Source organism: Pantherophis guttatus, chromosome 2, assembly GCF_059756535.1.
Source record: "Pantherophis guttatus breed Tessera chromosome 2, ASM5975653v1, whole genome shotgun sequence".
In the NCBI taxonomy this organism is placed as follows: domain Eukaryota; kingdom Metazoa; phylum Chordata; class Lepidosauria; order Squamata; family Colubridae; genus Pantherophis; species Pantherophis guttatus.
The window spans coordinates 158660852-158676049 of record NC_142064.1 but is presented as its reverse complement, the minus strand read 5'-3'; the positions used below and the strand labels follow the sequence as shown (position 1 = coordinate 158676049).

Sequence of the window (15198 nt, the reverse complement as noted above, 5' to 3'; positions counted from 1 at the left end):
TCTGGCAGAGAAGGGGGAGATAGCCAATAGAGAGCATGATACCTTACTGTAGCCAGACTGTTATGAATTTGTCTGCTAGGAAGTAAGCTGCACATACTGCAACTGGGCAAATGTGCATAAGGATTTTAGCTTCAAAATGAGACCCATTCTGCCTGCAGATGCTTTGAATTCCTGCAACTGCTGTGTTGAGATTTTTAAATTATTATACAAGAAACAGGTAGTCATTGGAGCCTTTTAAAACACATTTATTAACAGATGCAGAAAAAATAAAAATAAAACCATATTCCTCACCACCCGCAAATCCAACCACCATTGACGCAGAGAGTAAATCCATCTCTTGCCTGCCTGTCCACCCCCCTTCCAGGTGCCTCCACAGAATTTATAGGGAAGGCCACCTGTTCAAGGCTCATGGGATAGTACAGTCAGTGGGGTCCAAAGAGACAGTGACATCTGCCTTGCACTGAATGATGCTGGGCACACCAGGCAGTAGCTGGCAGCTTTGCAGTTCTGGAGCCACTTCCTTCACACATACTGCCTGGAGAAAAGACAAAAGACAGAAACAAAAGATAAGTGCAAGAGCAGATACCCACCTGAGCCTCCTTTGTCCAGGGCATGTACTTATTTGGGAGTATGCCCTATGGCTTTCTTATGTAATAGATTTCTTTGGGAAGGAGAAGCAGCTTGTGAAGCTGGGGCTGCTGGTCTCCTTGGGTTTTTAAGAATTCTACTGATACTACAAGAGCAACTTTAACTGAATGTAAGCCCCATTGAATGGTACTTCTGGAGAAGCACATCTTGCATGGTGATGCAATATGAATAATAGTACATATACTTAATACAGCTAACATTTTTTCTTGCTCATAATTTTCTTTTTTTATTAGATTTTTTTAATTAGTTTATCAAGTATAAAAGAAAAAGAAAAAAAGTAGTGAAAAACTAAGAAAAGGGGGAGGGAAAAGAAAAGAGATATAATGTAAAGCGAGAAAAGGAAAGAAAAAGGCACTGACTTCTAATTCTTTAGCACAGAAGACAACATTACAACCACAACTTTTTGCTTTTACACAACAGTATGTACAAGCCATTTGTATAAACAATAAACCTATCCTAGTTAACAAAAACAAAATCAAAGTTTCATTTTTTGTTTCATTGCAAGCACAAAATCCGGAATCAATTTCACAATAGGAGCAAGGTTAGATACCTTCTCTTAATTGGATAAAAGAATCAATTTAACCATCTCTGCATCTTGCTCATAATTTCCATTGCTACCAATTTCCTATCCCAAAGGTGCCTTTTCCGAAAGGCAACTGGACTTCATAGGTTTCCTCAGGAACTTCCTTCCAGGAAGTTTCTTCAGTCAGAATTGAAGAAACTTCTTGGCTGAGAAGCGAAACGTCTTCAAGGATAAAACGAAGTCCAGTTGCCTTTTGGAAAACGCACCTTTGGGAGAACCATGACCTGGATAACTGAGAATCTCCACTGACGGATTTCCTATGCTGTTTTCACTTTTGGTTGAAATGAGGAAACCTATGAATTAGGAATGGAGCGGCTATAGTACATATTATGGTAAAATAAAATGGAATGCAATACAGAGCTAACGTAGACCAATGAACATAAAGTAGATGCATCAGAAGATTCACTGCGCCAGATAATTTTCAACTCGACGGGCGCTGCCTCACCGACGGGCACCTCTCAGCATCCTCCCTCCTCTCCCCCGAGTTTACTCTCCGTCCCGTTCCCGGAGCAACTTCTTACCAAGTTGCGCAGCCCGCCTAAATTCTGCCGCGACTCGGACATGGCGAGAGAGGATGCGGCGGGGCCGTCCTCGGCGCTACTGTCCGCGACGCCGTTGTCATCGGAGCGGCGCATGTAAGAGGAACGGCGGATGCCCGAGAGAAGCCCCGACGCCCTGCCCACCGAGTAGTAGCTGGGGCCGGCTGCCTGCTTGTACCACGCCCCGGCGGGCGGGCTGAGCAGCAGGGCCATCGTGAGGAAGAGCAGCGCCAGGATCGGTGGTCCACTCATGCTGCGAGAGGCTTGAGACGGCTGGGCTGGGAGGCCGCCATCGGGCGCCTCCTTTTATAACACCGTGGAGGCAGGAGCGCGGACCAGCCAGGCGGCTCAGAAGCCCCGGAGCGGGCGGTGGATACGAGCGCCGCGCCGAGCACGTGACCCGGCGCTCTCTTCGCGGGGAAGCTGCCTGCTCCGGCGGGCGGGAGCCTTTTTCGGTCGCCGGCAGGAAGGGCGGCTGGCTCCAAGCTGGGCTTCTCGATCGGGTTTTGCTTTAGTTCTTTTGCCCTCGTCTGTTCCGCCGGCTTCCCTCGCGAGTTGAAGCTCCAACGCGTTATGATACTCCACAAATTCACCTCCCGTTTCCCCTTTGGCCGCAAGAAACAGACTCGAACAACGACGCGCTGGGCTCGCTCCTCCGTCGAGAGAGGACGAGACCAGAGTGAAAGTTCCCTGGTGGGGGGGGGGGGGAAGCGCGAGCCAGTTCCCTCAACGACCGAAGTTGCAACAAACAGCCGTCGTCGCTAACTGAACCCCGTTGAGTCATGGAAGCCCGTTTTTCTCCCCTGCACTTGTAGATCCACTGAAACCTCAAATAACAAGACTTGTTAGCTGGATAATTTGTGGCTCGGTCGGTCGTGGGAACACAGTCAATATTCCTCTTACATCTTTCCCTAATACTGTTTAGCTTTAGCAGCATTGCAACGAAATCTGACTTTGGCACATTAATCTATAAATAAACTTAGTGGTCTGAGTTTTTCTTTTATTTATCTCTCAAATCTCCATGTGTAAACTACCATGTTTCCCGGAAAAAAAGATCCTGCCTTATATTTTTTTGAACCCCGAAATAAGCGCTTGGCCTTATTTTCGGGGAGGTCTTATTATTTTGGGGCACGTGGAGCAAGAGGGGCTCCTCTTGCTCTCTTACCTGATTTACAGCTCTGTCTCCCTAACCCTAACCAGAGGAAATGGTGGTGACCAGCTGCACATGCATTTAAATATTTTCGGGGAAGGCTTATTTTTTGGGGGGGCTTATTTTAGCACATGCGTGCAAAAGTCCGATTGGGCTTATTATCAGGGGATGTCTTATTTTCAGGGAAACGGGGTATTTAAAATCTGCTGTTTTGACAAGAGGTTCTGATAGTTAAAAAGGGGTTAACCAGGCTGTTGACAAGCCCTTTCCACAATTGTATTTATCTGCAGTGCAAATACCTTCATTTTTTTTGCTGCCTGTTATATAGGTAATACTCAATGACCACAACTGACCCCAAAATTTATATTGCTAAATGAGACATTTGTTAAGTGAGTTTTGCCCCAATTTTCTTGCCACAATTGCTAAGTGGATCATTGCACTTGTTAAGTTAGTAACATGGTTAAGTAAATCTGGTTTCCCCATTGATTTCGCTTGTCAGAAGGTCATAAAAGCTGTAATCCTGGGACACTGCAACCATCATACGAATCAGTTGCCAAACACCTGAATTTTGATCATGTGACCATGGGGATGCTGCAAAGGTTGTAAAAGGGTTATAAGTCACTTTTTTCAGTGCCGTTGTAATTTTGAATGGTTACCAAATGTTTGTAAGTCAAGGGCCACCTGTACTGCAATCCTTGATTCTGGAGTGGGCAATTGCTTCTTGCTAAAACAGGATGATGAAAATAATGCTTTTAATTTTAACAGAATAAAGGTTTCACAGCTATAGTAAAATGCTGATCAATTACTAAGGAAAATATGATTCAGGAGTCCTGGTAGCACCTTCTCCAGCTAACCAATTTTTATTAAAAGTCATAATCTTAATCTTTCATGAATTACAGCTCACTTCATCATTTCAGTCCATGAAAAGAATTTTTGCCTTAAAAGAATATCTTAGAATTGTTAATTGGAGAACCAGATTCCTTATTTTTTGCTACCATACATGGCTCTTCTACAAATAAGATATAGTGCTTGTTGCTGCCCTCTTACATTATCTGGCTCATCTAAAAAAATCCTAATCCACTTTAGTTGTAGTGCAATAACCCATGTATCAATGATATGGTGTACAGTATGCCTACTCTTTTATTGTTGTGTAACAAAACGTATACAATTTATAAAGCAAAGCCCCAATAGCAGTCCAAAATAATAATAAACTGTATGAAGAGTATTTTAAGTTATATTGTGTTTTGCATTCTCCAAAGATAAAAATCACTCTGCCAGTTTTCAGCTATTTCCAATTGCAGAAATTTCAAAAGACACACACACAGTCACTTACATTGTGTGTCTTAGCAGAGGTGAATATGCAAAGATCCTGCAAAACTCCAGATTCTGTCATCACAATTTGGCAACAAAACCATCAACTTAGAAACATGACTTTGTCAATGCTTAGCCATCAAAAGGTGTAGTGTAACAGTGTTAAGCCTCAGTAAAACTTCACACCTGCTGTTCCTTTATCCAACACTCAAATTTTCTCCTACATGTTTAGTTGCCCCTCCTCCAAATTGTAGACTTTGATAAGGAATTTTTTTTCCTTAAACTTAGTGTTGTATGAATACTAGTCAAATTTTATTTAGCAAACAATGATTAATCAAAACATGGCTCAATAGAAATATATGAAGCCAGGCAATAACTCCTACAGAAAGCAGAAAAGCAGCTAAACTAAAATTAGGTACCTTTTACAGCTAGAAATAAAATAGACAGGCACAAAATACAATTTTCATTTTAATTAAAATTTGCTCAGGGGAACAAAGTTTGGGAAACATTGAGAAAGAGCATATTTTTTAGACTATAGTGAATTGTAGTCAATTAAGTGCCACCAGGATGTTTTACAAGACCCTAGTGTCATATTTGTGGCAAAAAAGCACAATTCTCCATGCTAGGGAAGATCCCAGAGATCATCAAAAGTGGTAGGTAACTGTTCTTTTAAATGGATAATTTTTCCTTGATGGCTATTTAGTTAGCATCAGTTTTTCATTTTAATACCATAAAGGGCTTCAATTGCACACTAAAGGCAGGGTGGCATATGCAGCAATGATTGGCACCCACATCACGATGACACATCAGAAACAGCTAGTTTATCGCTGCATAGCTACGAAACTAGTGTGGGAATAGTTTGCCATAAATAATCATTTGATTGAAAAAAGATCATGAATATTGCTTCCTTTCCCTTAAGTTTTATTCCATCATCTTTGTTTAACCGTCAAAAGAATTGGCAACGGGTAGCTGCACTCCTTGAAGAATCACAATCTGGGTTGAAACAGGCCAAGAACATTGCAAGGAATGACTCAAAGAATTCACTGGAACTACCCTGAATAAATGATCTCATTTATTACTTGGGAATAAACACAATCTGATCGTGTTTTCAGAACAAACAGTTCGATGTAGTGGTTAACCAGGAGACTGCGTTCTAGTGTCACCTTAGGCACACAAGCCAGATGAGTGACTTTGGACCAATCACTCTTTCAGCCCAACTCATAGGGTGGTTGTTGTGGGGAAAGTAGTAGTAGGAAGATATACATGTGTTCGACACCTTATTTATAAAATAATATAGGGTAATTATTTATCATATGGCATGCAATACATGGACTAGCAATGTAAATTAACATTTCAACTAGATTAGTAGAATCCAAGAAAATATGTCAAAAAAATCTCTCTTCAAAAGTCAATGTCTAGGCCATTTAACCATTGAAGCACAGCACTGTTTATATTTAAAAACTCAAGATACTGGACCACTATATAACCTTACAGCCAGTCATGATATGATCTATTCTATAGTTTGACGTGAGATCCTGCAGTCACATTGAGGGGAGGATACTATACCCCATTTATACAGAGAGTACTGGCAGAAGCCATGTGAGGTGCAAATCCTATTCAGGATTGTCCATTGCTGACATGGTCGTACAAAACCTGGCACCTTTTTTGAGAAGTCATTTATATGTCTTCCTATAACGGGACATTCAGTGAATCATTTGGCTTTCCATTAAGAATTGATGTTAAAGTTGTTGGGCAGATGTTGGCTCAGAACAGAAAGTTGGAACAGGAAGAACAGGAAGTTGGAATGGTTTTAATACATTCACTTATAATCCTCATGGTGTTGTTGAGTCTGGCAGAATAAAAATTTAATAAACAATTATTGTACTGCAGGCCAAGTGTGCAGCAAAAATGCTGGCACAAGCCTGAGCTATTGAAGCCTTGTCAACTTTTATATCTAAATCAAAAGTTTATCTATATTAGTAGAACTGTTTTCTCTGTTTTGAACAAGTTGCTCCCGTATTATTAAATTAAAATTGAGGCCTAAAACTACAGTCAAGAAGTCAATAATTTTTATTTGTATACTAAAGCAAGGCATCAGTAATACACATTACAAAAAAAGTGAGATTTGGGTGTTTTACATTGAAGTTGAAAGTACACATTTTACAACAGTATTTAAAACAATAGTCTTAATAAAAATACAACTGAGACACCTATCTTACACAAATAATCCTATTTCATTTCAATCAACTACTAAAATTGAAACTTGAGGTTTGCTTACTTGTTGCCTTCATACCAACATAGTCATCACTTTCCTCGCATTTTATAGATTTTGAGAGCTCAGCTGGTGTGGTACCATACATTGGGACATCTGTATATAGGATGGTGGCATTGAGAAAATACTGTAATAACAATTTTCTTCTCCTTGATTCTTTATTGATATTAGTAATTCTGGCAAATTACTAGATCCAAAAGAAGCTGGGGGAGAAATCTTGCCAGAGTCACTCTTTGAACTTCCATTCCTGTCGGCACATTGGACAGTGCTGTTGAACTTGTTGAGAATTAAGCCACTTCAGTATGCAGTGCATGTGGAAACAGTGTGAACACTGTCCCCACACAAGAGGACAATCATCTCCAGGCACCTTACCTGAAAACACAAATGTTAATAGGGCAAAATCAAAGGACTACTCAGCTCAAGAGGACAAAAAAAATTAAGATTAATACTTACAGTCAGGACAGCATCCATTAAAAGCCATTCGACAAATGCCACAGTTCTCATCATTAGCAACCCAGAGCCAGGAAGCAACTCCATGCCAGCTCTTGATTTTCACCTTCATTGTAGTCAAGACTACTATGGTCAGGATAGTCTCTGAAGGGGAGGAAAAAAAATAAGGTTAACTGCAATTTCTTTTGTTGCTTTTTATACAGTTCCTTTAAATATGAAAAACTGTTATTTAAAATAGCATTATTTTACACACAGCTTTATAACTTATAAGAGGTACTGTGCCATCGTTTTTGCCAACAGTTAAAACTTGGTACTCCTTGGTTGTTTTCTTGCAGAAACTTCATTATTCAGCTAGGGAACATTTTCAGTGTCACAAGCAATAGGGTTTGCATTCTGTTTATAGTTGTTTGCCCTGTCAGTATTGATGGGACTGTTTTCTTCTTGCTAGTTAATGGGATACTGTTTATAGCTTGATTGTTGGTCTGCTACTAATCCTGGTGTTAATCTCTGCTTATCTGGATGTTGATTACTGATGAGGAGATGTTCTTTGTTTCTTTTATTGTCTCTTTTGAATTGTATGTAAATATCCATGTAAATGAATGTATGATAAATATCTGTTCATTTACAAATTAAAAGATGGCATAAAGAAGATATGGATTGCCTCTAGATTCCATAAAACAGCATTTCATGTATGGAAGACCAATCTCTTTTAGAGGTACAGGAGAAAAACTTAATTTAAAGAGATTGCTAAATAAGATGCAATTGAAGCTTGATTCCCAACAGCCCTTCTATGAGTATTTAGGTATTAAATTCTTTAAAATTGTATTAAGCATTTTAGAAAAGACTATAAACCATGCAACATGAAATGCATATAAGAATAAAATAGTAAAATATAACTGTAGAATAAAAATAATCATGGAATCTAAAATGTAATGGAGGTTAATTTTTCACTATATGGTTAGTTAATTATAAAGTTATGACTCATCATTTACTAAAGGAGACTCAAAAGTCCTAATTAAAATTCAAACTAAAAGTACAAGGTTAACAAGATATAAGCCACAAACTAAATTTATAGGCTATAATAGATTAGGACACACTGGGAAATTTCTTATATAATTTAAATATAAACTATAAATACTAAAAAAATAAACATAGGATGTGGTACAAATGTAGAGAGTAAATAATCATTTAAGAAAAGTTCCATTTAGACCAGATTTATCTTTTAAATGAGTGATTATTTTTAACTTTAAAATATAACTTAATAAGGAATTCTTTAAGCAAAGGACCACACATTCTTTCTTATACAGTTAGTATCTATAAAATTACCTACATACTTTGAAGAAATGTATGGTTTAGTAAAATTCAATAAAAATGTGTCTGGTTGCAAAGAGAAGTCAACTTTCAAAATTCATCTCACTGTAATATATATTATTTTCCCAAACTATTGAACTTTACTGAATTGCCATTATATCTCACAAAAAATTATCCACCTTGCTTATTGCACTTCCAAGAGTTTCTAGAAAATCAGTTACTAACTGTAGCAATTAGGACATATTACATGGAATAACAGAGCAATGATAAAACATCTTGTAACAAATTTTCTCTGAAAACAATATTTGGAGTAAATTTAAAATTCTTCTGCCATTGAAATTCCCGTTCTTGCATCTCTATTACAGTATTTAAATTTGGCATCCATTCAATCATGCAATCTTTGGCCTATCTTATCTCCAAATCCTATTTCATTAACAGATTATAAATTAAGTCCAGTAAGTTCCAAGTTGCAATTTTTAAAGGTATTAAATTCTAATTTGCCTTTTCACCAAAACCAATATAATGGGAAAACCTCTTCCTACAATGTATAAATCTCAATTGCTGTAATTTTACTGCGTGCAAAGATAGCTAAATAGTAAAATAATCACATCCATCAACACTATATAAATAGATTGACTCTCTAATACAAACCCACAGGAAAACGTGGCAGGTTTCTCATTAATTACTAGCTTCGCCATCACATTTTTTTTTCTTTACTTGCTCTAATATTGTGCAAATTTACAACCGAGATTGTTTTAATTTAAACCCCACCTTCGGGGAAAGGGGCAGAATTCACTTTTGCCTTTGCTTTCTCCTATTATTTAGTCAGGTGAAACATTCTGGGCAATTCCAAAACGAGATATTATTAACATTCTATGGTCTTTGTTTATAAAGCTTTATATTACGACACTAGGAAAAACAGGGAGGCAATGGATGAACACACACAGACACAAAAATGCCAGCGGGCTGAAGACAGACGGCTTGAGAGAAAAGGATCGGAAACACGACACACTAAGCTGCGTTCACAAGACCACACTCATTCCGGGGTTTACCTAATTAAGTGGTATATTCGCATAGATAAAGCTAACACGTGACTAGGGTGATAGTAATTGAGAGGCCGCTGCGAACGCCGTCCGCCTTCCTTCCTTCCTCCCCACCCCAAATTGCCAGCGGCTAAAACAGAGCCCCACCCACCGCCCCGCCCCTTTTTGTCGTCATCGCTCCCCCCACCAGTCCCGTCCTCCCGCACCAACCTTCGCGCCCAAACTCAGCTCTCCCCAACCCCCCCTCCCATCGGAGGTCCCCGCCCACTCTAGCCCCCCCCTACCTCATTTTGCAGGCCCCGCTCCTATAAAACCTGGCCAAGGGAAGGCAGCCTTTTATTTCTTTCACGGAACCAAGCTTCTCCGCTTACGCTCTTTCCACCCCTCCATTTCTTAAATCCTGCCTCATCCGTTTCCGGTCCCCGGTATAGCGCGGCCGGAAGTGTAGGCCCAGGAGCCGGAGGGAGCCGCCATCATGGGCGACAAAATGGATATGTCTTTGGACGACATTATCAAGCTGAACAGGAGTCAGCGAGGCGGAGGTGGCCGAGCCGGCGGTGGTCGAGGCCGGGGAAGAGGAGCTACAGGTCGAGGAGGAGGAGGAGGAGCTGGGCGAGGAGGAGCTGGACGCGCAGGTGGAGGCGGACCCGTCCGAAACAGAGCCGCTCTGTCCCGGGGAGGCGGCAGGAACAGGCCCGCGCCCTACAGCCGGGTAAGGCCTCTCTTAGAAGGCTCTTCCATCGAGTTACGGCCATGGGCGAGACGGAGTAGCGGCCTTTTAAAGTTATCGGGGAAGCAAGCGTAGAGCGAGATTCTCCGGCGCCTTTATAGGGAGGGACGCTCTCTGTTGGGATTTGCGGGGTTTGGTTTGGTATCTCGGTGCGCTTAGGTTTCGTAAAATTTGGAAAACGAAAGGAAATGAAAATGTTGAACCGAATAGAAAAGATCGGGGCTGTAGTGATCGGAACTCGTTCTCTTCGCAGCCAAAACAACTCCCTGAAAAGTGGCAACATGATTTGTTCGAGAGTTGCTTTGGCCCTGGCGCTGGCGTGGAAACGGGTGGAAAACTCCTCGTCTCTAATCTGGATTTTGGTGTTTCGGATGCAGACATACAGGTATGTTTGTTCTTAATAAAGGATTCCGGATAGTGCGTAAATGGAATAAACTCTGCCGTTTATCATAGTTTTCATTTGTTTTCTGACAATACTACACTAGTATTGAAGACTAAAACTTACTAAAGTCTTCCTGAAAGGATTTTCTTATGGCAGAGAATTTATTCTAGCATCAACCTGTAGCATATATTAGCCATGATATTCAACATTGATATGCTATATTTTGAAAGTGATAGCATATACTTTTAGTGCCGTTTCCTTATAAAATTTTCATGCAATGCTGCTTTATTGCAAATCAACTTTCAGGTACATTTGAACTTTCTCTACAAACGTTTCACCAGTTTTATTCTGGTGGCCAATTCATATTGTTGAACAGATCTTTTGGCTTGTTCTTGAAGCTGGGAAAAAGAAAAAATAGCTTGTATCTAATTCAAATGCAGCTTCGGTTCTTCATTGAAAAACTTGATGTAATGTTACTATCTCTAGACTGAATCCTAGGACAAAGAGAATGCTAGGAGACGGATTTATTGTAGTGATTAGAATAATGTTTCTCAACCTTGGCAATTTTGAGAATGCAGGCTGGGGAAAATTCTGGGAGTTGAAGTTCACACATCTCAAAGTTAGCAAGGTTGTATTAGAATATTGACTGGGAAAAATTCAGATTCAAATCCACATTAGACTGTTAGGCTCACAAAGGTACTTTGGTCAGCTGTTATAGCTCAGTCCATTCTGCTAGAATGGAAACATGTACAAAATAGATTTTGTATATAAACTCTATCTCCTTTGATACAAATGGGGAAAATCAGTAACAGTTTGACATGAATATTATGAGTTTTTTAATGTTCTAAAATTAGCCTCATTGACTAAATATACTGATTTATTGTATTTATAATTTTCTCAGCTGGTACATATTTTGTACTGGTTTTAATTGTTTTAGAATTGTTGCCCAGAGTTACTTGGTTGAGGTGGGTGGGTATGGAAAATAGATTGTTTGGGAGATGATAAAATATTAATCTTTACATATCAGTTGAAAGAGAAAAAAGGCAACTTTAACACAACTGTTTTATAGACATAAGAGCAAAATGATGTGGATGTACTGTCCTCTATTACAATTTCTAGGCTCTCTGAATAAACTTAAAGATCCTCTTACCATTCTCAGTTACATTAACCTTGCCTTTCCATTATTTCAGGAGCTTTTTGCAGAATTTGGGACACTAAAGAAGGCAGCAGTACACTATGATCGTTCTGGACGTAGTCTAGGTACTGCAGATGTTCATTTTGAGAGGAAGGCTGATGCTCTGAAGGCTATGAAGCAATACAATTGCGTTCCCTTGGATGGTATGTATATACTTGCTAATCATATTGGGTATTACACAAGGATGAGAAGTGATCTGACATGGTTCTGGTAATAAACAAGCTACTTGTATATAAGCATTCTCCTTAGATGACAAGGAACTACTTTAGACAAGTACATGGAATACAGCGTAATGAAGTAAGGGACTGGTAGGGGAGAGTTAAGAGCTCCATTCTCTCTCCATGTGCCCAACATAGAAATCGATGGCTGCTAGAAGAGGGAGAGCCATCTTTTCTGGATAGATCTTTCCCTAACTATTCTTTTGGCATTTTTTGCTGCTAGACTTATTTTAAGTTATGGTAATCACGTACATTCTTTTTATTATTAGGACGTCCCATGAACATTCAGCTGGTTACATCACAGATAGATACACAGAGGAGACCAATACAGAGGTAAAAAAAACTTATCGTAATGTTCATTTCTTTAGTTAAGATAGATTATGCCTATAGTTTTCAAGATTTTGTGATGGCATCTATATTATTACTACAGACAGTAGTGGAGTCTGCTGTATTCATACAGAAAACTTGAAGTTGAATTTTTAACTTAAAAAGTGACGTACAAACTCTGTTTAAGTATTATTACAACAGATTAGGATGGCTAACATGTTATGTGGACCACAGTCATTTGTATGTAAGGGGAAAATAAGGGAAAAACACTTTACAATGTGGTTATTCCTCACTCAATAGACTGTTCAAGTCATTTTGTGTGTGTGTATCTATCTATATATATCTTATAGTGTAATTGATTTGCTTTCCTTTAAATTAGTTGTCTAACTTTAGAAAAAGTGAAAAAATAAATTTGCAAAGAATAATCAGACCGAATTTCTTGATAATTTATTAGTCATGGTTCCAGAAAAAAATTGAAATGGGGATAGTGTCACTTTGTATTATTTGCCAAATAATAGTTAACATTACAATTCCTTAAATAGTCAAAATTGGTATTTGATCTTATATACTTCATATTGCAACCCTACTATCCAGCAAAAAGATTTTCTATTTCAGAGTTTAGATTCTAACATACTGTTAATTATTATCATAAACCAAAGTAGGCCTATTGTGTATTACGTATGTTAGTACTTAAAATAGAGACTAGAGAAATTCTGTATTTTTCGAAAGTAATCAAAGGGCCTCCAGTTTGTAAAAGACATCAGATACAGTGATTCACTTTTGTGGCTTGTTGATCATGTTCTGTGGTAGTGCTTACTTTTACATTAACCTCTAGACTGATGTACTTTGCATTTTCGCTTATGTATGATTAAGCACCTCTAATTCTGTATCTCTTTTGATATTAGTGTAAGTAGAGGCGGTATGACAAGAAACCGTGGTGGCTCAGGTGGTTTTGGCGGTGGCAACAGACGAGGCAGTCGTGGCAATAGAGGCAGAGGCAGAGGTGCTGGTAGGAGTTCCAAACAGCAGCTCTCTGCAGAAGAATTGGATGCACAATTGGATGCTTATAATGCTAGGGTGAGTAATGTACTAAAGAAGATTGAGACAGAATGTTGCCCTGATGAGTGAATTGGCATGTACAGCTCCCATAATTTGCAGCAATTTTTATGTTAAATAGTTGATTGGCATGTATGTTTTCAGTTGCTTGTATGCTCCTTCTGGGTATGAAAACCACACTAATGTGAAAGGAGTCCTGACAACACTAATTAATTATGATTCTAGTATGATTATCTGATCATGTTTATGTCATTGAAATTAATACATGTTGAACCACAAAAGAAAATCAAGTTCTATAATGTAATAGCAATTCTAAGCTCTATATTTTTCATGAATGTATCCAGACGTATTTTGCTTTTTTAATTACTGTTCTGCTTGGGTCATTTTATGTTATAAATATTATTTGGAAGTAGAATTTATTTATTTGTGCACATTGCTACTGAATGATCATCCCTGAAAATTAGTATGTGTTAAATGTTCAGCAGGCCTGCATTTAAATTGAGATAGGTTTAGATATTTATGTATACATATATAAGGAAAGAACTCTCCATCTTTTAAAATGATTTTTCTCGTGAAAATCTAGAATTTGGGGATTGTGCTCCTCCAAATACTTTAAAGCTGAAATTAAAATAATTGTGAAAAAAAATCCTTTCCTGGATGTGAATCTGCCTTGAAATAATTCATGGCAAAGTATGTAATATCAGTTATCTCTGCCATTAGAGAATCAGTATGCCTAGCCTGTTGCTTTCTTTTGTTTTCAGTTAATTGTTTACAGACAAGTAAATGTCTTTTCCTTTCTTTTTAGATGGATACCAGTTAAATCTAATGATGCGTCACATGCATGGAAAGGACTGCAGACATCTCATTCCATGCTCCCTAGTGGGAGGGAAAGGGTGTATAGCAGCGGCTACTAATATCAAGAATGGAATGTTTTACTTTTATGTTTTGAAATAGGTTTTAAACTCATGTAAAGGTTTCTTTCTTTTTTTTAAATTCTGAAACAGATCTGTTTTGTACTGAGTTATTTTTGGGAAAAAATTTACTGGTTGCCTGTTGGGCCAAAGTGGCTTTTTCACTTTGGCAGTAATAAAATAGAAATGTGTCTAGAGCTGTAAATGTCTGCTTCATGTTGCAGCTGGAGCCTAGTTTTGAGGCTGCAAAAGCAAAGATGAATAGGGGAAGCAGACTGCCTGCTAGTCCCCAACTAAATAGTTGGTGCTGATTGCCCTTCCCATGAGGAGGGATTCTGTTCTCTCAGGTCTCCCTCCTCCACTCTGCTCCAGAAGGGGTTTGTAAATTCTGCATCCCACCATCTTCTATGTGCTAATTCTTCTCCTTCAGTTTGTGCGAAAGCCGCCATTGTGACTACTGTTGCAGGGAGATGATGTTCCCTGGTGAAGCTGACTTTGGAGGTCATGGGGAGGGAGTAACTTTCTTGTTAAAAGTTGTTTTGTATTTAACACTTGATTCCAAAGTTCAGTGCTGGTCCCACCTCAGTATTTTTACTGTAAAATGGTTGCTGTGAAAATTCAGTGACACCAACATGCCAAGTAAAGATTTAGTCTTTCAACTTGTAATTCCCTATTGAATTCTTATTTCAAGTAAATTTAAAGACATTTGTAATGGTCTATGCTTAAATTTATTATATAACGGATTAAGACTATTTCTAGATCTTCTTAACTGGTGTGGGATGGAATAAATATCAGACTAATGTGAAAACTTTCATCTTTGTGGGTGAGATACCTAAGGGGTAACCAAGAGAACATGTTCTAAAAAGCATTAATGCATGTCTGGTTATTGGTACATTGCCCCTTCAACATCAGAATATCCTAATGCTGAAATTAGAATGCATCAATAATTTGAAAAAGTGGATTTAGCAGGATACCAAAGTTATGCAGGAGTAACAGCCAAAGGAAGGTTCTTGATATTAAGATATTTAACCAAAAAATACTTCTACATAGCAATGACTCCCAAGAGTCCCTT

At 38.7% G+C, this 15198-nt stretch overlaps 3 protein-coding genes across 3 annotated transcripts; 1 reads left to right on the top strand and 2 right to left on the bottom strand.

Annotated features, from left to right (window-relative positions):
• Positions 1-224: 224 nt before the first annotated feature.
• NPB (neuropeptide B) lies at positions 225-4147 on the bottom strand. The gene is made up of 2 exons (XM_034412890.3): positions 1753-4147; positions 225-535 (listed from the first exon to the last, which is right to left on the bottom strand). Exons 1-2 carry the CDS (start codon positions 2020-2022, stop codon positions 407-409), a joined length of 399 nt encoding a protein of 132 aa, XP_034268781.2. The 5' UTR covers positions 2023-4147; the 3' UTR covers positions 225-406.
• Positions 4148-6278: 2131 nt separating this feature from the next.
• ANAPC11 (anaphase promoting complex subunit 11) lies at positions 6279-7097 on the bottom strand. The gene is made up of 2 exons (XM_087887107.1): positions 6957-7097; positions 6279-6875 (listed from the first exon to the last, which is right to left on the bottom strand). The coding sequence occupies exons 1-2, from the start codon at positions 7063-7065 to the stop codon at positions 6730-6732; spliced, it is 255 nt and encodes an 84-aa protein (XP_087743233.1). The 5' UTR covers positions 7066-7097; the 3' UTR covers positions 6279-6729.
• Positions 7098-9464: 2367 nt separating this feature from the next.
• ALYREF (Aly/REF export factor) lies at positions 9465-14838 on the top strand. Its single transcript, XM_034412886.3, has 6 exons — positions 9465-10019; positions 10291-10422; positions 11610-11757; positions 12102-12165; positions 13065-13236; positions 14021-14838. Exons 1-6 carry the CDS (start codon positions 9783-9785, stop codon positions 14033-14035), a joined length of 768 nt encoding a protein of 255 aa, XP_034268777.1. The 5' UTR covers positions 9465-9782; the 3' UTR covers positions 14036-14838.
• Positions 14839-15198: the final 360 nt, after the last annotated feature.